At 38.4% G+C, this 22,331-nt stretch overlaps 2 protein-coding genes and 1 long non-coding RNA gene across 11 annotated transcripts in view; 1 reads left to right on the top strand and 2 right to left on the bottom strand.

Moving 5' to 3' along the window:
* Positions 1 to 1,797, bottom strand: part of SLC12A8 (solute carrier family 12 member 8) — a 201,031-nt gene extending 199,234 nt beyond the window's left edge. Inside the window, exon 1 of the mRNA XM_004465818.4 lies at positions 1,679 to 1,797. The gene's annotated coding sequence lies outside the window, so the exon portion shown is untranslated. The remainder of the gene's footprint in view (positions 1 to 1,678) is intronic.
* On the top strand, positions 1,741 to 11,994 carry LOC139438884 (uncharacterized). Of its 3 annotated transcripts, none has more exons than XR_011648658.1 (5): positions 1,741 to 1,877; positions 4,831 to 4,895; positions 8,316 to 8,448; positions 9,005 to 9,095; positions 11,657 to 11,994. It is a non-coding gene; the product is annotated as an uncharacterized lncRNA (long non-coding RNA). The 3 variants fall into 3 exon arrangements; XR_011648657.1 differs by having other exon boundaries at positions 8,208 to 8,448; XR_011648659.1 differs by having other exon boundaries at positions 1,741 to 1,925; positions 8,208 to 8,448.
* A 398-nt stretch (positions 11,995 to 12,392) lies between these two features.
* ZNF148 (zinc finger protein 148) overlaps positions 12,393 to 22,331 on the bottom strand; it is a 148,750-nt gene continuing 138,811 nt past the window's right edge. For all 7 annotated transcript variants that reach the window (XM_058295666.1, XM_058295668.1, XM_058295667.1 and 4 more), the window contains 2 exons: positions 20,032 to 20,150; positions 12,393 to 19,758 (listed from right to left, as the gene is read on the bottom strand). In XM_058295666.1, coding sequence (XP_058151649.1) covers positions 18,160 to 19,758; positions 20,032 to 20,150 — 1,718 coding nt within the window. In that variant the 3' untranslated portion in view covers positions 12,393 to 18,159. The remainder of the gene's footprint in view (positions 19,759 to 20,031; positions 20,151 to 22,331) is intronic.

The following is a 22,331-nucleotide window of genomic DNA, read 5'->3' as shown; positions in this document are numbered from 1 at the left end:
TCTGGTGGGCAGGGCTTATACGATTGGCCCATACATTGGGAGAGGGAATAGGGGTTGTCTTGGGTTCCAGAAAGAGGTAGGTGATGGAGGAGGGCAGGTGAAAGGAAGAGGAAGTCAGAGCATCAATATCAGGACTGGGACCTCACCCTGCCAGCAGAGCCTTCATTAGGCAGGAGCCTTGTCCCTGCTCTATGTGCCCCTCTCCTCAGAGTAGGAGTTGACCTTAGACAGTGCTCATTACATTTTGGGAACAGGAAAAGGGGGTGTGACAGTTTGAATTTGGTGAATCCCAAAAAGAGATTGTGTTTTTTTAACTTATCTATTGCTGTGGGTATGAGGCCCTTTGATTGCATTAGATTCTGTTGCAGGACCTTGATTGGATCACCTGATTAGATCAATTTTGATTGGACTATGTCTCCATCCTCTTGCTGGGCCTTATATAAAGACAGACACAGAGAAGAGACAGAGAAAGGAAGGCCCCATTTTGCTCTGGCCATGTGACATACAGGACTGCAAGAAGACAGAGAAGCCCCTAGAGGCTGAGAGAGGGCACTGAAAATGCCTACCTCCCCCTCTCTCTCTACCACGGGCCCCAAGCTGGGCCCACAGAGCAGCTCAAGGCTGAGGAGACAAGCTCTGCCATGTGCCTGATGGTCCACAACTAAATTCCAGGAGGCGGTGAGCTGTGGCAGGGGCCTCGGCATAGATGGCTTCACCATCTTGCTTCACCACAGGGCAGGACACAAGGATCACCAATGGCTGACTTTGGTGAGAAGGTGTCTTTGATAGTACCTTGATTTGGACATTTCATGGCCTTGGAACTGCAAGCTTTTACCCTAATAAATTTACCAATGTAAAAGCCAGCACATTTCTGGTACTTTGCATGCGGAGCCCTTTGGCAAACTAATTCTGGAGGATGAGAGAAGGGGGAAGGAGGAAGAGTTTGTCATATAAGAAAAATATGACCAATGAAATAAAATAGCAGCCAGCAATGGCAAGGAATGGAAAAGCCCGCTTAAGAGTATTCAAAGAAAAACAGTTGGGAAGACAGGACCAAGCAGTGTTTGCTCAGCCAGAGGCTGGGGAGACTGCAGGGACACCGCGGGATGTGGTCCTGCCAAAAAGTCCTGGTGGCAGGTAGGGTGCGAGAGAGACCGTAGTGATTTGCCCACGCGCAGATGAACCGCTCCTGGCAGGTGCCCACCTCGGCCTCGAACCTCTCCCGGCCGCTCGGTGCCCCTCGACTTCCTAGCAAAGGACCCGGAGACTTACGCCCACCTTTGTTCACCGCGGAGACCGGCTCCCCCAGCCAGAGCCCCGACCCCTTAGCTCGGTCTGCTCTGGGACCCGGGGCCCCTTGAGCACCTACACATACACTTCGGTGCAGCCTACTCCTCCTCCGGATACGGTGGACCCCCATATCAAGCCCTCGGTAACCCCTAGGGAGAGCCCACGAGCCCTTCTCTGGGCCGGGCACTGAGGCGCGTGAGTGTCCGAGGGTCCGTGCGCAAGCGCCAGCGTGTACGCGCGCGATTTGAGGAGCAGGAGGGAGGATATCCCCGAGCAGGGGACAAAGATGACCCCAAACCTGGCCCCTTTACTAGAGATCAGAGCACCCCTGGGGGGAGACGCTGCCCCCGAGACCCTTCCGCCCCCACCCAATGCCGCGGGCGCTCACCTGCTCCCGGGACAGCGAGCTCGCAGGACCGCCCCGCCCCGCCGCCACGTGGCTGACAGCGTTTCCGCGGCGCCGGATCCCAGCTGTCCAGCTGGTTCCCGCCCGGCTCCGGCACCCCAGCAACGCCAGCACCCGTGAGTCTCCCGGAGGCTCGGGGCCAGGTGAAGAGGAGCGTGCTGCAGACTTCCACTCCCCAAAGGTCGGGTCTGAATACCTTGTGCCGCCCCAAAGGGACCCGCTTTCCCAGGTAGCGCTCCCAGGCCCAGGTGCAGGAAGGGGGAATCTTACTTGGGGGAGAAGGTGGGGTGGGGGCAGATAGACCCAAGCCCACAGACTTGACTTGACCAGCCGCCCCTGTCTGCAACCACCCCCAACAACTAGTTCAGTGCAGCCAGCTGAGGTGCCGGTCCCTGGCATCAGGGGGGACAGAGACACGACCCTATTCACTACAGCTCAGTCTAAGGAATAGCTGTCGAACTCTGCACAAGTGAGGACAAAGGCTGGGGTGCGGGAAGCCCTGCGACTCCCCGACGTCCCTCAACCCCGTGGACAGGTGCAGAAGCTTGCACAGGAGACTATGAACCTGCGCCACAGAGGGATCCCAAAGTGCCGCCGACTCCCCGATCTGGTGACCCCCAAACACGTAAGGAAAAGCATCCTTCCTTGACAATAAAGTGCCCCCACGCCGCGGAGATGTGGTAGGAAGTACTCTCAACAACTTCAGCAAAACCCAGAACCGGTTTTACCAGGGGTGAAGCAAGTTAAAAAGCTAAATTAATATACAGAGAGATGAAATTACCTCCATCTCGAAACTTATTATTTCCTAAACTTTAAATAACCAGCTAGGCTTCCCATATTGGCTTCTGAGAAAGAGGAGGGTAGCTCGGAGTACTTCCCACATCCATGAGCCTTTGTGTGAATATCCCTAAAAATAGAGGTTGTTCTTTTAAAAACAAAAGAGAAGACAAAGCCATGAGAACACTGACAGCCCCAACCTCTCTTATGCTCCAGCTAAGTTTTTAATAACCCATCTCTGCAAGAGGAGAGAACCTCAAAACAAATTACAGATTAACCATCTGTAAATGGAAGTGGATAGGTGGACAGATAAGGTCATGTTGTTGGAATCCATATGTTCATCTTAAATGGTCAGAGTCATCTTTATTATTCACTTTTGATCACACATGACACTTTAAAAAAAAAAAGCAACATCAAACTGGTTTCCTGTTTGCTGTCACCTTCTGATAAGCCTTCTTCTAAGCATCAGTGTGAACTTTGAAGACTCCACATTCAATTCCATATCTGCCTGAGCTAAAAACATTAAAAACAGAAATCCAGCCCTCTTCGTAACTACCTCATTCCTGCCACTCATTTTCTAAATAAACAAGAAGCTCTCTTCAGGCTTTTACACATCCTCTAAATCAAGGTATAAATGTGTTATTTCTTTTATTTTAAGGAGAGATAGAAACCTGCTCATTTGCAAAGAAAAATATGTATCCTACTTAATATAGATGTATCTATAACAGTAACTCTAACTTAAAAAAAATTGTGTTGAAAAATAGTAGACTGTATATCCTTTGAACAATTCCATTTTTAAGATATTACCCTCTATCACCTATATATAAGAATGTTCATTGCATCACTAATTTGTAAAAGTTAAAAAAAAAAAAACAACAGAAGGAAACACCTAAATGCCCAAAAAATAGAAGACTGGCTAAATAAATTATGATACAGCCATATTATGAAAGTCAACTTTAGAAAGAACTAGATGTTTTTATATGTGTGAACATAGAACTCTGTTCATCAAATAATGAGTAAAAACAGCAAGATGCAAAATTATATAGTATGTTATTTTTCAAAGTACCATATGTATGTATATAATTTGCCTAGAAAAATACATATCCATCTGTTAACAGTGGTTTCCTAGGGAATGGTATTGAGATAGTGAATAAAGTGGGAGAAGAAACTCACTTAGATATGTATAATTTTACAATGCGCATATACTATTTTTGTAATCTGGGGGGAAAAAGAAATTTAAAAAAGGCAATGTATATGGGAAGTGGATTTGGCTCAACAGATAGAACAACTGCCTACCACATCGGAGGTCCAGGGTTCAAACCTAGGGCCTCCTGACCCATGTGATGAGCTGGCCCATGCGCAGTGCAAATGCACACAAGGAATGTGCCACGCAGGGGTGTCCCCCGTGTAGGGGAGCCCCACGCGCAAGGAGTGCACTCCACAAGCAGAGCCGCCCTGCGCGAAAAGAGCGCAGCCTGCCCAGGAGTGGCGCTACACACATGGAGAGCTGACGCAGCAAGATGACGCAACAAAAAGAGACACAGATTCCCGGTGCTGCCTGACAAGAATACAAGCGGGCACAGAAGAACACACAGGAAAGCGGGCACAGAAGAACACACAGGAAAGCAGATTTGGCCCAACCGATAGGGTATCCACCTACCACATGGGAGGTCCAAGGTTCAAACCCAGGGCCTCCTGACCCGTGTGATGAACTGGCCCATAAGCAATACGATGTGTGCAAGGAGTGCTGTGCCATGCAGAGGTGTCCCCAGTGTAGGGGAGCCCCACGTGCAGGAGTGTGCCCCATAAGGAGAGCTGCCCAGCATGAATAAAAGTGCAGCCTGCCCAGGAATGGCAATGCACACACGAAGAGCTGATGTGTCAAGATGACACAATAAAACGAGCCACAGACTCTGGGTATCGATGACAAGAATACAAGCAGACACAGAAGAACACACAGCGAATGGACACAGAGAGCAGACAACTTGGGGGAGGGGAAGGGGAGAGAAATAAATCAATTAAAAAATTAAAAAACACAGCAAATGGACACAGAGAGCAAACAACTGAGGGGGGGGGGGAAGGAAGAGAAAAATAATAATAAATCTTAAAAAAAAAAAAGTCAAGGTGTAGATTTTATTTTCCAAAGATGGCAGCACTACTAATATATCCTGTCCATCTGTATCTCTTCCTACATTAGGTTGTTGACATTCCTCCAAAAAGAGATAAGGGTATATGTTCCTTTCCCTTGAACCCTGTGGATCTTTTAAACTGTCACAAATGGAAGAAATGATGCTGTTTGACTTCCTGAGTTAGATCATAAAGATAATAGGGCATCATCCGGCTTTCTCTTTCTCAAGGTGCTTACCCTTGGCACCCAGCCACCATGTTGTGAGGAAGCCCAGGCTATCTGAAGAGGCCACATGTGAGTATTCTAGCCAACAGCCAGCATCAACCAACCACCAGACATGTGAGTGAACAAGCCTTCACTTCAAATGATTCCAGTCCTGGCCTTAGATTCTTTCACCTGAGGGCCCAGACATTGTAGAGCAAAGTCAAACTATCCTTGCTGGGTTCTCTCTGAACTCCTGACCGGCAGAAGGCATGAGAGACAATAAATGTTGTTTTAAGTCACTAAGTTTTGCAGTTGTTTGTTACATAGCAATAGAAAGCTAATATACAGTGCATCCAACCAAGGTAATAACATTTTATTCATTTCATTGTTTGAAGCTCGAGCTCCAGTCGAAGCACACAATAGTGGGGGTGTTGGTTTGTGGGTCTTACCTGGCTCAGCCTCAGACAAATCTCCTTCACTTCCTTTCCTTCCAGTGGTTGGTGCTGAAAATTGCCTTCTGTGTTAAGGCTGGAGAGAAAATCATGTCTTGAAAGATGACCTCAGCTGATAGAAGGATCAGGGGAGGGATCTGGGCTTGGACCATGACCCAAAATTGAAATGTGAAAATGGTTGAAAACATTAAATCATGATGTAATAGGTATATATACAAAAACACATCTCATAGCCTGGAATATAGAACTAGTGAGTCAGAAGTGCCTCAAGAGGTGAGTTATCTAGTCTGGGTGGGTATTTTTAATTCAATAGTTGTTTTGTTGTTTAACCTCTCCAACACATCAGAGAATATATACCTATATCCGGTCAACAGTGGTGCCTTACTCCAGTTTAAATTTCAGTGAAAAAAGGGGGTGTGAAAGATATCACTGAGGAGCATAGGTTCATATATATATATATATATATATATATATGAACTTTTTCATTGGTCATTTTGATGCACCTCCCTGGGGCCTGCCTGCCTGTTTTTAAAATATAGGCACACTGAGATTAAAAAGGCTTTGAGGGTAGAGCCAGGATTTGAAACTAGGTCTGGTTCCAGTACCAGGCTCTTTTTTACACAATGCAGCCTCTTTAATACAAGTGAAGAGTTAAGATTAAAAAGTCCTTCCCCTCCTCCTGGACTTTCAAATGCATTTCCAATAATCTTAAATTTGAGACTCCCAGGTCCAAGAAGGAAGTTGCTAGAATTACTGCGAGTTAAGAGGGGGAAACTATGAGATGCACCTGACTGTGCATAGGTCCTTCACACAGTCTGAGATCTCCTAGTTCCCAAGAAGGAAGGGGAAGGATCCTAGGGAGACACGTCTCTTGCTCTGGTGTCTCTGGGTAGGGATAAGTGGATAGGGAGGGGTCACCACTGCCCTGCTGTCAGGTGTCCCCAGCTCCTGTTGAGCAGGTCTCTCCTACAGGATATGAGCAATTTGTTGACTCTGGGTTTTTGTCCTCTGACAAGAGAAAGGCAGTCTCCTATCAGCCACCTGGCATCTGGCACAAGCTGGGATGTGGTGGGAATATAAGAAAACATGTAATGCAGAGAGGCACCTGATAAACAGGATCCAGTTTATTTTATGGAAGACCATCGCAACCTTACAATGCAATCAGCATTCAGCAATTGCTTACGTACAAAAGACCCAATGACAGAACTTGAGTCTAGATGAGAGAAGTCAGGCCTGAATTTGAGTCCTGGTTTTCCCTTTTCACTATGTGACCTTGTCCAAGTTCTTTAATATGTCTGAATCTGTTTCCTCATGTAACATGGAGCTAATGATAAAGACTTGTCAAGTCTACCTGTTGAAGCTATTATTCTAGAATTTGCTGCAGATTGAAATCTAGCAGCAGTTTCAGAAGCTATCTTTCCATTTTAAGAATCACATGACAGTTTACATGCTCCCTCTGCTGTTATCCAGAGTCTCAAACTCTTTGGTAGTGCTTCCTATATGGCACCTGCAAGCTTTCTCTCTAGGATATAATTCCTGGGGCCTAGACGCTCTTTTAACCACATCATCAAGTTATCTGTTGAGCACTAAACACTGTGCCCAACAATGGGCAGTAGGGCAACTCTGGACAGTTAGGGAAGACAATGAAATCCTCACACTAATAAACATTATAAACAGTTATCTATGCTGTACAGTGTGGTCTGGGACTCTAAAATGGGAATGGGAGGGAAAAGAGTGGTTATGAGTTAATCAGGAAGATTAGGATAAGCTTTTCTGAGAAGTGGCACTGGGGCTGAAACCTGAAGGAGTTTAATAGGTTGAGTGTACAGAAGATTATGCCCTTATGGCAGAAGGGAGCATGACCAAGTATGAAGCTGAAAGCAGGTCCAGTACATAAGGAGCAGAGAGAATTAAAGGCTTATTGTGGGATGAGGCTGGGGAGCTGTAGGGCCAAGATTAAGCGTAGTGTTCCCCTACATGGTAAATGGGAAGCTTCTGAAGTTTCTCTTATGGTTGTTATCTGGAGATAAACAGGAAGCCATCTAGAGTTGGATATGCAGAAACTTGCAGGAGCCTAGGCAAGACCTGGGGGCGGCTTGGGCTGTGTGGTGATAAAGGGAAGGAGTGATCTCTAAGGATTTGAGAAATATTTACAAGCCATGTCCCCTATGAGTTGAAATCGGGTTGATCAGAGCTAAGAACATTTATCAAACCATCTTCAGCAATGGGTAAGATCATGTTTCATTAATAGGGCACACATACGGACATGACTTTTTTTTTCCTGTACAACCTTAATGGGAAAAGGGCTGGCGCTCACTCACCTGACAATGGAGACTTGGCCGTCCTGCTCCTTGATCACTCATCTCAAATACTGAGATAGTTTTATTTCTCTGGTCAGCCACAGAGTAGGTAAGGTGTCAAAGGAAGGAAATGGCTCTAGAGGTCATCAGTCTAGGCCACATAGTTTAGTCCATTTCTACACCAGGGTTTGGGATACCTTCACGTAAGAGTGCAGCACAGAAGAGGGTACCTTTATTTCCCATTAGCCATTGAACCTGGTGTGTGTGTCTCCTTTAGAAATGTTTAGATGGCTGTGGTCAAATGGCGAATTCTGGCTTTTCAGGTCCCCAATCACAGCATTATCTTAATGACATCAAATCTCCACTATCATTTCTAGTACCTTCAAACAGCATTCCAAATGCCTCTTACTCCATAACATTGTTCATTCATTTATTCCTACTTATGTGTGAGGCACTGTTCAATGCTTTGTGAACAAAGTATACAAACTAATCCAAGAGTCCCAGACCTTTTCCTGATGAACATTTTTAAATTTTCCTCAAAGATTATTATGAAAAAGCATATAAGATAAATCTAGCTTGCATGAGAGGCAGGGGATCACATATCTTCAGTCATTTACATTTGGTATGTATCTGCTAATTCAAATACACAGTCATTCAGGAGGAAGAAAACACAGGAGATAGCAAAGAAGGTAGAGAAATGGTGAAGGAAAAAATAAATGTAAGAGGAAAAAGTGAGAAAGCCCATTACCTTCATGCAGACATGCATCCACTCCTCCAGTCTGGTGAAGCGGACTACAACATGCCCACCTTACTGTCCATATAAAACTTTTGCTTCTGCCTTATGGACCAGCTAGATTCCTGCTCATCATTAACCAACAGCTTGGAATTGAGGTGAGGATGTCACCTTGAAATACTCTTACTTTTGCATGATGCTATGTCTCTTTTGTTTGTTTGCTTATTTCCTGCTATTTTATTGGCTGTGTGATTTTCTCATTTATTATAATATACATCAGAGTTGTTTAGACTTTCTCCAGAATGTCCCATCCCTTTCAGGGTCTCTGTTAATGGGACAGTATGATTTTTTAATTGATCATTTTCAATTCTGTATTCCTAAAGTTTAGGGCATACTCTTCATAATACCCTAAACTCCATTCTTTGGTGACCACAAATTAGACATAATCACTTCCTTACAGAATTCCTATTCCACCTCACTAGTTATTCCTTTCTGATGAATTAAATCCAGAGAGAGACCTCTTCCTATCTTATTCAACCTTTTAAAATACAATACTGTCAGCAAGCCAGGAATTTAACGTTTGCTTTCCCTGGAATGAGGCTTCCAACTCTTGTACAACTCTGCTCTATCTTGATTTTTTGCCTGTTTTAAAAACTGAACTAGGAAATGTGCATTACAGTTTACAAATTATCTCAAACGATTTTATTTTCACAGCAACTCTCCAAATCTTAACCCTGTTTTACAAATGAAAACACAGGCTCAGGAAGAATAAGTGACTTGAACTAGATTACAAAGACAGATCAAGGTAAAACCATGACTTAAGGGTCTCCTTAGGAAGAGATGTGACATGGGGCCATTTTCGGGGGTTGGAGTGTCCTGGTTGGTGCTGCAGGGAGTTACTAGACATTGTATGTCCTCCCATGGCCCACTGGGTAGACTGTGGGAGAGTGTGGGCTGTGGTGTGGGCCATTGACCATGAGGTACAGAGGTACTCAGAGATGTATTCACCAAATGCAATGAATGTCTCATGATAATGGAGGAGGCTGTTGTTATGGGGGGAGGAGTGGGTTGAAGGGGGTGGGGGGTATATAGGGACCTCATATTTTTTTAATGTAACATTAAAAAAATAAAGAAAAAAAAAAGTCTCCTTTGTGGGTATGGGTAAAATATACCAAATGTATGCTATGGACCACAGTTAGTGGTAATATTCTGATGATGTTTTCATAATATGTAACAAATGTTCCACAACAATGTAAGGTATTGGTGGAGGAGTGCTGTATGGGTATTCTGCATCTTACATGATTGTTTTGTAAGCTTACAACTTTTCTAATAAACGATATTTTTTAAGTCTCCTGACATCCCCTTTTTACTGCTCCTGAGCGGCCTGTGCAGTCAAGAGAATATTATCAAACTATACCCCCAGTCTCATAGTCATCTTCAACAAAAACCATGCCATCCATTTAAAGCTGTCCTAAGCAGGACTCGTTATACATCTTTGTAGTATTTTCCTAAAACATAAATATTTTTACTTATATATTACAATCCATTACTGTAGACTGTGTATATTTCCCCCCAAGGTATGAGTGTCCTCATCTGCTCTGGACCAGGCAAGGGCCAGGCTCAGGAAACTGCACCCATAATCTTAGATAAGGTGTCTACTGTGTGACTGAGCCTGAGTTCAGTTGTTCCGCAGGGTTTACTGTATGTACTCCTTCTGCCTTTTTTACTTTGTGCTCTAGCAATCAGTCTTAAACTCAAATTTGGCATTATTATTGACAAAACTTGTGAGACAGTTCTAGAAGTCCTGTAAGAAAACAAAGAAAGAATATAATATTGGCGGTTAAAAACGCAAGTTTCACAGTGACCCAAACACCTTGAAGGAAATGATCAAGGAAAAGAGGGTATCAAATAACTAGGGACAAGTGAAAGATATTTGACATTAAGAGTATTACAAACATCATAGTTTGGGAGGGATGATAAGTAGTCTATGACTTCAAGAGATTGAAAAATATCAATACCTTTCTATGAATGAAGACTGTGACAGAATGATTGGTTAGCATTGGTTCTCTTATTTTCTACTTCCAGGAAAGGATACTCCAGTACGCATATCCAACAACCCAATGGGGTTAGGTAGTCCATTAAGAGTATTTTTACCCTATGGTTTGTGAAACTCCATAGAATATTAACCTACCAATCCTGTAATAGGTCAGTTCCTTCTGAACAATGTCTACTATCTCACTATCTCATTTCCACAGTCCAGTCTTGAATCCCATCTATATATTCGGTATTTGAGTAGGGAGTAAATTTTTTTAAAATTCCATTTTATTCTTAATCTAAATGCAGTAGTGCATCCTGCAATTGATACCACTATAAATATCTTTCACATGTTCAAATAAATTAAAGATGCTAGTAACCTCAATCATTTGCATCTAGCACAATACCTGTTAAAAAATAGGTGATTTGATAACCATGCTGAATGGAGGTCAAATAACTATACTTCAGCAAGTAATTCAAATTAATGGAAAACCACTACTATTGCTGGCAATCCCCCTTCACCACCATGACAAGGGCATCAGAGATTTCAAAATCTTATTAAGAATGGGAGAATTAATAAAGGTATGACTTTAAAAAGTTCATCTGTAAAAGTGGGTAAATATGCAAATGCGCAAATGTTTTCTTTTACAATTTGTCAACTTCTAAACTTAAATTTTCCTTGTTTGATGTCATTCTCACAGTTATCACATTTCACATTACAGCTTTTACACATATGCATATACATCTGCATGTGTGAACAAAATGTTTTACTACAAATTGAAAATAACAACTATGAGGTCTAAGTTTTAGCTTTAGCTCACAAACTTTTTGGCTCTTTGTTTCTTTATCCATCAAATGGACTTAACATCATTTATTCTGATTCTTTATCAGGTTCACAAAAGAAAAAAACCAAACAAACAATAACAAAAAACCACAACAGCCAGCATGGAAAAAAAATTACAGCTCTACCCAAACATACAGTCATAAAAATTTTCAAACTTGTTTTGTGAATGATAAATTGGCAAGCAAGATTCAATGACAAATTCATTTAAGTGACTTAATTTTTTTTTTTTTCCCTTGCAAAATCTTCTCATTGAGAAGGTGGGGGAAGTATGTGGATTAGCACTCCATGCCTCTCTACTATTTCTAATCATTCAAGAAAAACGGGGGTTAAGAAATGTAGTTTATCAGTACTCTTATTAAGCACGATTGGTTAAAGCTCCGTGTTATTAAGGCCAAGGTCCTATGACTGATCTCTGCATGGACCAAATTAGTTGAAATTTGTTCCAGAGACCCAAACTGCTCTCCTAACTGCAAACATTGTTCTTACAGTGCATGTTGCTGATCACAGGAAAGAAGACTGACAAGGTGGCAGATGCACGAAAGCATATCTATCCCTACTAATGAAAAAACAAAAAGAAAACAAATCCCAAGAATGCATCCTACTAACGGTGAATTAATAGAACCTTATCTGTAAAAAAAGTATCACATATATTTTTAGGTCTGTTAAACATATTACAAGCCTAAAATATTCAACAATGGTAACATCTAACTCTTGATTTTAGAATAAGTAAAATATTCCACAGTTAAGTTCTTGCTGATTGTTAATCAATTTGTACATCAAACTGTTCATCTAACACAGCTTTTCTCTTTGCTATCTACCCACCATGGATTTTGCATATTTATCATCAGTTATTTGGTTCAGAATGTGAAAAATACAGCTAGAAAATTATTCAAAAAACTGTATTCCGTATTTTTTATTTTTCAAACAGCCAGTGTCCACATTTAAAATGCAGAATTTGCAAGTATAAATTAGTCTAATAATTCAATTAAAAATAAAGCAAAACAACTTCCCTTAGTATCACAACACATAAAATGAGATTATAAACTCCAAATGGCAAGGTTAACTGTTAATATATGAAAACTATAATGCCAGAAGCCATGAAACTCACTGAACTCTTAATGGATACGTCAGTTTAAGGAACATTTCCATGTTTCAGGACTATGCATGAAACAAGCTTCACTGTATTAGAAAGGCTTCGCAATTCATTCCATTCATGGCATAATATGGGATTCAAGCAAGATTTTATTTTTACAATGACAATAAAAATTCATTTAAACAACAACAACAAAAATTCCTCCTGTTTAAAAACAATTCTATTTGGAAGGCAAAATATATTTTTAAAATATATTGACTTACCAAATTTCAATTGTCAGGCTGCTGACTACTGATGTTAAAGTTTTTATTTAAAAATATCACAAATATCTTTTTTATTTAACAGTGAAAATTTCAATTTGATAAGTTTCATTGCAAAACAATTTTCACCTGAGTAGACTTTGAAATTTAATGCTCATATTTTTGGGGGGAGGAGGGAAAGGAAAGACCCACTCTGCAGATCTGATACTAAGTTTGCAGTTGATTCTTTCACACTGATTTCCTAGGGGATTGAAGAAACTATCTGCTGTCACCTTTCCAAGACACACATGCTTCTCTTTCCCTTGTAAATTTGCTCTGGCATTTTATAAATTCTCAGTATCCATAAAATATTTCCACTTAGTTACCCATTCAAGCACAGCAATCCAACTCATTCAGTTCTATACAACAGCATCTATATTATATACAAGTTTAATTTCAATAAGAAATAGAAGATAAAAATTTACAGTGATTGGGAAAAGGTCAGAAAATGGGATAGGAAAAGTAATACTTTATCATCAGAGTGTCTTATTGTCCTACCAGTTTCAATGACAGGGTTTTTCCTTTATTATCTGAAATACAAAGAAGGCATAGGGGATCCCAGGAAAATAACACTATATATCAGAAAAGTCAACGTGCTCCATCATCAGGATTTCCATCACACATTTAATTTCTTCTGTACAATTTTTATAAACTTTTTTGCTTTTCAAAATCATCAGTTTTCCAGATTAAATTCAGTACTACACAGTATGCCCTTAAAATAAAATGAGGTTACCTGCTTTATTTGGATACCAAGTTCCCTTCCAGACAGCATTAAAATGAAGACAAGTAAGACTACACAGATAAAATCCAGTATAATTCAAATCCAACAATGAAAAATTTCCCCATATTGTTGCAAAATTCTTTCTACTGAAATGCTTTGCTACAATAATAAAAAGCATACATTACATATAAAAGATACCAGTGTACTAAAAAGTGACAGAAGTGGACTAGCAAATCCTTCAAAGCACATTATATAAATGACTAGCATTTAAAAACATTTCTCCTATAAAATGTAGATCATATACATTTATAAATTGGCGGTTTATTTCTAAAGCAGTGATGTGTGTGTTCAAATAGTTAGCTGTTCTGTACAGTATAATATCTACTCAATTCAAACTACAATAGATTTGTCTTTCTTTGTATTGAAGTTGAATAAATTCATTTCATCAGCTGAGAAATCAAGCTTGAAAAATAAGTATCTAAAAAACAAAGTAGAAAGTTTACAGTTATTGAAATGTAGCTATGAAATATGAAGAGAACTATCTAATTCACAATGGAGCTGAAGTCACCTCAAAATTTATGGGCTTGAATCTAAAACAGAAACAAATATTAAAATCCAAAGCAAACCACAAAGTTAGGTAGAGTACAGAAGCAGGGGAAAAAAAAAACAAACCACACCTCTTCCTTCAATGTGATGGGCACTAAGTTTTGCAGTCTTCCTCCATCTTGCAGAAGAGTGGTAAGGCCATTCAATGCTTAGTGAAAAGTGAGTACAGATGAAGTCAGATTTAGCCTGTCTCCCCTGCAACTTCAATTATGCTGTGTAAACAGTGTTACGTTCCAATAGGAGGAACAATGGAATTTGCTTATAAAAACTGATTAAAGATAATCATTTAAATGAAATAAGGATAATAACTCTGAAATGTTTTTAGAACTTTCCTGATGCTACTTGTAAAGTTAGCACTGCTATGTATTATTGCTTACATACAGTACAACATCATATGCCTTCTAACATAAAGCAGTACTGTGATTTGTTTGTACATATTTACAGATTCTTAAAAACAAGCTGTAAAAACATTACATACTTCAGACAATACAAATTAGCACATTGGTACTCACTTCAAAACAAATGGAATGCATAACATTAATAATAAACATCATAAAGGAAGACTCACATAAAAGTCCTTGATTGTCAAGACACGTTTATATATAAACTCTAACTGTGCAGAATTAAAGATTCAATCATAGGTACATCCTTATTTGATGAACCATATTTACAGCATGGTATTGCATAAAAAAATAAAATAATGTTTACAGGGTTTTACTTTTTTATCCATTGGATTAAAGAAAGCAACAAACATAACAAAGAAATGTTTGTCTGCTTTAGTTTGTTTCCTACCAAAGTTTAAGTGAAATAAGGAAACATAAGGTTTTTATTTGCAGAATATAGCAAAAACAACTGGAAAATTATTTCCCTGAAATAAAGCAATTGAAACTGAAAAAGTTTAAATTAAATTGCAGACAAAAATTTTCCCATTGACTATAATAGTGCTTCTTCAAGTAAATATGCTGTGAAAAAGTTATAGTTTAAAATGTTCTAAGTCTAAAGAAACATAGTACTACAGTAATGCCTACTTTTAAGTTTCCCGGCTTTTATTTTATTTTTTTAAACAACAGCCCTTTAAAAACTCAAATGAATAAAATGAAGGAAGTGGCAAAAGATCTAACCTAGCTGACATTTTGCAAGTTTCTCTCACCTGTGGAAACAAAAGCCTACCCTGAGCACAAGGTTCTTCTGCCTCTCAAAAAGATAAAATTACTCAACTACTGACAATCCTTAGCCAGGGTGAAAAAGATGGATTTCTTTATTATCAAGTGGAAAGTGTGCACGTAGATCTGAAGAATTGAAGAGCCACTAGAATATTCTTAACCAAATGAAATAATATGCACTAAGAATTTAACAAAAAAACAAAAAACCTTCTAGAAGATGTTCAAGAGCTATTACCATATCTAAAGTGATCAGTTTCCAATCTTCAAACATGAGACTAGGACCTAGGTGAAAAAGCACACCTTACTCAAGGTGATCAAAAGTTTAAGAGTGTAAGGGTATGTTTTATACAGCAATTTTCTCACTGACAGAAATTAGAAACACAAGTTGCAAAAGGATATCTCATATCCTCAAATTCCAATTCAAAGCAGCACACAAGACTACTTGTTTTCTCTATTAATGTCCAGAAAGAAATTAAATAACTTTCTGAACCAAACTGTGGAAACCCAAACCAATGAGACATTTATCATAGTAATGATAATACCAGGTAACTCTGGTAGGCATATATAATTTCACACTAAGAGAATGATGACTATACTTAAAATGGTAAGTCAATAATTTTTGCTATACTATCACTTATCCTAAAAATGCTTATAATCTGGTAGAAAAGTCTAACATTATGTAGATTTAAAGAAATGTGTTGAAGACAGGAATGCAACACCTGAATTTCTCTTTGTATAACTACCACTTTCAAAGGCCTTCCTTCCTAATAAGCTTACCCTAACTGCTCAGTAATAGTCACATTCTACAAACTGTGCTAGTTATGTTGAAACAAACGAAAGATTTTATACTGTACCAAGGACTACATCAAGTTCTCAATGGAACAACATTTTTTATCTGACTGGGGGGGGGGGGGGGTTGGGGAGGGGGAGAGCGGGAATCAACCCAGGAAATAAATGGCTACTATTATCGAAAAGTACCTGAAAAACTACAAATAACTATCAAGGGTGAGCACAGTTCCATTTTTAAGATCTCACCTGAACGAAGCCTTCTTGCAATTACATGATGCACAATACAACATACCTCAGTCTTAAGAGTTACAAGTGGCAGAATTTAAATATGTACTTTAAGGAAGTCTAGTTCCTGACAAAATTTAGCAGCAAAGAAAGCTGTCATATGGGAAAATAGTATTCCAAGCAAAGCTTAATAACCAAAATGTGGAGGAAACCACATTAAAAATAATTAATATCCCTTATCACAAAACACCAATATATTCAAAATAAATGTGAAGGATGTTAAGTAAGGGTACATATTTCTTTGTTCTCTTCCTTTATGAGAACAGTCTCAGGATAACATTAAATAGAAGAAAAAATAATTTAAATGGACAACATGTTCATGTTGAAGTAAAGACTGGAGATCTATAGGGCCAATATAAAGGTTAGAATGGAAATTAACAATAATGGAGTTTCATTTTCCAAGATTATTAAAATTTTAGATTATCACTGGTGATTTATCAGTATGTGCATTGTGACAAAGATGGTAGAAATTTTAAATAAGAAAACTAAAAAACTGGAACAAATTAATGAGGATAACAGAATCAATATAACTAATGTTATTTCTCAAAAATCAAAACTGCCCAATGTGTAACTCAAACCATCATTCTTCCGAAAAGTGTGTGTGTTCATATATATATGTATATATATACATATACATATAATCACTATTTATTGTACCATGCTATATTATTTTAAGACAAAGTATTAAAAAAAAAACATTCATGGTATAAGGATAAAGTCTGTAGTTTATTTAAGATTTTGAAATGCAACAAAAAGTTTCCAATCACTCATCTAGCTGAAAAAGAAACTGTAGTTACTAGGATTAGTAAACACTTTTGGTTCGTAAATTGTAATGAGCAGTGTCATTTAAAAGTAACTTAAAATAAGCAATTAAAATGCCCATTTCTTTAGTTTCTCTGGATACTGTCTATGAAGATTCTAGAAAGAGACGGATTAAACCGGGTTTTATAGCTCCAAAGGTACCCCAATTTCCTTTTATTGCCCAAAATTAAAATAGTCAATTATGAGATGATTATGACACAACCATTATCAAACCTAAAAACCTAATTTTTTTTTACGTTGAGAAATCAAAAATACCAAATAGATTCTAAGTGCTCTATGTTAAATGAAGTATATATGTAAAGTAAAATACAATTAAGCTTTAAAACGTGGAATATACATTTTGTGTAAGCATTATGTTCTTGGGAATGTAATCTACAGAATTATTTTTTTACTAAAACTTCAAAACCTTGATACCTGCACATGAAAAATCATAAAAAATATCTAGATACAACTGTACAAAGAAACTGACACTGATATGCATACTTCCAGGGAGAAGTAAATGCTTCAACAGTTTTGTATTTTGGTAAAAGTTTTGAAAGTATGCATATTTTTTAAGTAATTAGGCTTTTAAATAGTGGGGTCTTACACTATCAGATTTTTATTACTTTTTTCCTTAAAAACAAAAAACAAAAAACAAAAAACCAACATGTCAATATAATGCAAAATGAAAATCAAGGGTATATGGCATATCATTCTTTTTAAAAAGTGGTTTCTTGATTTCTTTTTCCCCCTATAGGATACACTAATTTATTTAAGCCATAATCTCTTGACATTTAAACTTTTAAGTTCACTCTGTCTGTAAAATATACTCAGATTCCCTGCTGAAGTGCAATGACTATGCTGAAAAACTTAGAAACAGTATGAGTAAATTTCACACAATTACTAATCTCCTAAGAATGTACAATGGTATCAGTTAGGAAACAATTGTGCGAAAGTCTTTTTTTTCCTTTTTAACTTGGTGTAGGTAGAATAGCAAGTTTCTGATCTAAAACAAGTAACGCATTGCTTCTATAAAGGTGACAACAGGTAAGGCAGTTCAAAGAATGCTGACTAAACGAACAAAATGCAGTTATTGGATTATCTTGCTATTCATATCGACTTAACATGTTATATCGCATTGCTCTTAAATCTGTACAGCACTCCATCTTACAAAGAGTAACCCCACTCTTGTTTAATCTGTTCTAAAGTGCCAGTATTATTTACACAATTTTTTTTAGCCAAAAGTCTGGCCAGTTGTGGCATCAGGTGAAGATGTCATCCCAGCTCTATTATCATTTACATTCACCAAGGGAAATTCTGGAAATTCAGCACTTGTCCCTGGTCCCCGAAGGTTCACCTGTCCATTGGCAGTGCTAAACTGAGTAGCTATTCCAGCTCTTGATCCATGATATGGAGCACGGAAAGGCTGTTCAAAGGAGCTCATTTGGTAGGCTTGGTGGACAGGTTGAGCTTCAGCTTTCTTCTGAGAAGTCACTTGATCCAAAAAGTCCTGTGTTGATGTGGCAGAAGCATGGTTTGTTTCATCACCTGAAAAGGGAAATGAGTGTTGTGAATCACCAACTATTAGTCCAAAGTGGGACTTATCTGGAGTTGTTCTTAGTGGAGAATTCATTCCTGATCGAAAGCTATTGATGGGCATGGCTGCATAGACTTGCTTGTCTATGGAAGAGAATGCTGGCTGATTTGGAAGGGTCTGGTTATCAGTCACAAAGTTAAGGCTTGGGCTATTCAAATAGGCATCATTTTGGCTAGTTCTGTCCAATGCCTGCTGTAGAAACTTTGAATATTCCTGCAACATGTTGGCTTTATCTGATGAGGATGCTTGGGAGCTTGATCCAACACTCTCTGACTGGGTGACCTCAGGTACTTCTGAAGAATTTATGGATATGCTAGAAGTCACCTCAGTGTCAGCAACACTGAAAGATATCTCATGCTGTCCATTAGCTTTATGGGAATAATGATCCAAGAGAGTCTGCAGTACCTCATCTGGAATAACATTTTTGTCATGATTACTCTTAATCTCCACATTCAGTGCCTGTGAATCTAATATGGATGCTGTGGTACTTTCATCAATGACACTAGCCACAGCTGCTTGGGTTACAGAAGGCTGAGACGCTATGGTACCCACATTCAGTGCATATTCCCTACTGTTGTTACTTGCTGCTTGAAGATACCGCTTCTTTTTCAAAAACTGCATGGCATCATCATAATTAGTACTACTGTGCACTGGTTTACTGGGTCCTTCTTGCAAATTATCAACCTGATCAATGTCAGCATTGCCTTCTGAATCTAGTAAAGCTTGTTTATCCACAAGTTCAAAAGCATATTTTGAAACTTTGCTCTCTTCATATGTGGATAAAGGAGAAATTGTTTGATTTTGCTCCAGTGGCTGTTTCAGACTTCTCTTACTATTAATTTTTTTGAGAACCAACTTAGGTGGGTGTATTTCTCCTGATGCATCTTCTAAATGCGACCCCCCAACTGAAGAATGTGGCATTTCAACAGCATATTCCGCTACCATATACTCATCTTTTACTTTAGTACTTGAAGAATATAGAGGCAAGTAATCATTTTTGTCTTTCTTCATATCAGATTTATCCATAGCACTTTCTTTGTCCATCCCGGCTGATTTTTTCTCAGTTTTCTGCCTTTTCTTTTTTGGCAGTGAGTTATCTTTTGGTGATGTAGAAAAGCCAGAATCTTCCTCAGATGTCAGAAGGCCACCTTTGATGGCACATCTGTTTAGTTTCTTGTCATGATTTTCATGGCACATACGTTTATGTTTCAATACACGATCTGTTCTGGAAAAATACTGTCAAATTCAGAGGGCAGTAGTGGGTTTTTTTGTATTTGGTCAACCAAGAAAAGAAAAAAAGAAAGAAAGAAATTAATAAAAAATAGATGTAACCATAATAACATAAGCATTTACTAACTAATTTGCTGAGTGAATTTTCTATTACAAATCTAATAAAATGGCAGTCAAGAAGTTCTTCAAATAATTCTAGTAGTAAATAACATTTTCTAATTTATTTGAAATTATTTTATAATTTAATTTAGGATGGAAGAATTTCAAACCGCCCCTTACCTGTAAACAGTATTCACACTGGTAAGGTTTTTCTCCACTATGAGTTCTCTTATGTCTTTCCATATGATATTTTTGAATGAATCGCATACCACATTCATCACAGCGAAATGGTTTTTCACCTAGTACATGATACAGAAATTTAAAACACATATTGTGAAATGATGAATTGCTTTCCCATAATAATCTCTAAAATAAATGGCTTTTGAAAGTATGATAATTTGTGCTTTTGAAATGAAAAGCCCATACTAAACATATCCTCCAGTTTAATTTATTATATTTTGCTTTATTAAAAGGACTGTCATATGCCACTGGAAAGAAAAAGCCGAAAGCAGACAATTTCCCTGCCTTTCTGTTATGTATGTACATAACATACTCTTTTCAGAGACTGAGAGTACCAGGAATTTATAGCAATATGAACACTGTTTCAGTAGAGTAGCTGATGTCTCTTGTATCTTTCTCAATCATACAAAATAATATTTTAGAAAATTCTCTGAAAAAAGAAAATTTTCACCTACACATAGTCCAGCACGACTTTTGGGTATACCTTTAGAATTTTTTATTTCTTTTAAAAAATACTTGTGGGTAAATGCAATTTGAATCCTAGGAAAATATCTTTACAATCTAATTTACTAAGCTATTATAGAAAGATCTTAAATTAGAGATTAAATTTCAAAAGTAAGGTTCATTTATATTGATTTTTTAAAAATCAGTGCAAACCAGCATGTCTCATGTCCTTTTAGAAATGAATTAAATGGAGTGATGTTAATTGGATATACTCCAAATTTTTCTGTCAACCCTTAGGGACTTCTTAGCTATAATGAATGATTATTATGGAGATCTAAAATAGTTTTTATTGATAAAAGCATGGTCTAAGTACACAGAAAGGTGTGACAAGCAGTTATCTTGACTAAACATTTTACTGAATACTTCTCTTCTACCTATAATCCTACTGTGGGAGGTTAAATGTATAAGATACACGATACACTACTTGTCTTCAAAGAGTTTATAATGTATTTGGGAAGACAAGATGTACACCTTATTTAAAAACAAAAAACCAAACAAACAAAAATGAAGAAAACAAAATCCAGCTCTGGTTTACTTTTATAACTTTTTGTATTCCATTTTCCTTCTTAACCCTCTTTTTAGCCAAAGCAAAATACCTACCATCTCACACTTTCCTACCTCTCTGCCTTGATTCATTTTGCTCCTTCAGTCAGGAATGTCAACTTGCATGTTCAGATACTACATTCCCTTCAAAACCCAACCCATCTCTTCTGGGATACTCTATTCTATTCCCCTAGGAAAAGCTAGCTTCGTTTTCTTAAAAATTTCCACAGAACTTCATCTGTACCTGTATGGTGCTCATTACTTTAAACTCAATTATTTTGTACATCTCTACTCTTCTACCAGATTACATTTCTGTAGGTAGACTCTGTGCCTAATTTATCTTTATGTAGCTCAAAGTACCGAAGTACCTTGCGCAATTTTGGTGTCAAATTAATGGCATAAATGATGACTGTTACAGAGTATTTGTGGGAAGAAGGAACTATGAGCTGGTATGATTTGGAAAAGTTGGAATCCAAACTGGGTAGCCTTGGAGAGATCACTGTGTAAATAAAGCCAGGGACAGAAAACTTGGGGGAAAAACAGAAGAACTAAGGGTTCAAATACCATAAGATATCTAGGAGAAATGGTGCCTCAGAAGATAATTTACTTTGGCAACAAGTAAATTTTTTGAAACTTTCAAGACTGCAACTTTGGTACAGGGTTATCAAATTTGTGGGCTAAGAGATCTTCCAGGGGTTTTCAAACTGTGTTCTTGGGGGTTCCATGGGAGATCCAAAAAGGCTGGTGGGTTTCAAAAGACTCTAAGTTTGCCACCCACAACTGAGTACTGAGTAGCTCCACCTTTGTATACTGGAGCTCAGACTACGATTTCTTTTTGAACCAAAGTACAGCGTGACAAAGATATCTTAACTAATCTAGACCAATTTCGCTCATTTTACAGAGAAGAAATACTGAAGTACAGAAATGTTAAGGGACTTAGACAAGGAACCTGGGAAGAACTTGATGGCTTTTGGGCATCTAATTCTTACTTCTCTGTTTTAACACACTGCTTCAAGAAGGCAAGGAATAAGGGGTTAAAAAGTGAATGGGAGATAAAAGCAACAGAAGTGGGGGAATAGCCCACTTATTAAGAAACTGGGAGATGAAAGAAATATGAAAAAGAAGGGAAGCAATAGTTAGGAGGCAATCCACTCAAGATAATGTTAAGGATGAGGAGGCTGAAATGTTTAAAG

Source organism: Dasypus novemcinctus, chromosome 4 (assembly GCF_030445035.2).
Source record: "Dasypus novemcinctus isolate mDasNov1 chromosome 4, mDasNov1.1.hap2, whole genome shotgun sequence".
Taxonomy (NCBI): Eukaryota; Metazoa; Chordata; class Mammalia; order Cingulata; family Dasypodidae; genus Dasypus; species Dasypus novemcinctus.
Note: the sequence above shows the minus strand (reverse complement) of the source record. Positions and strands in the feature narration are given on the sequence as shown.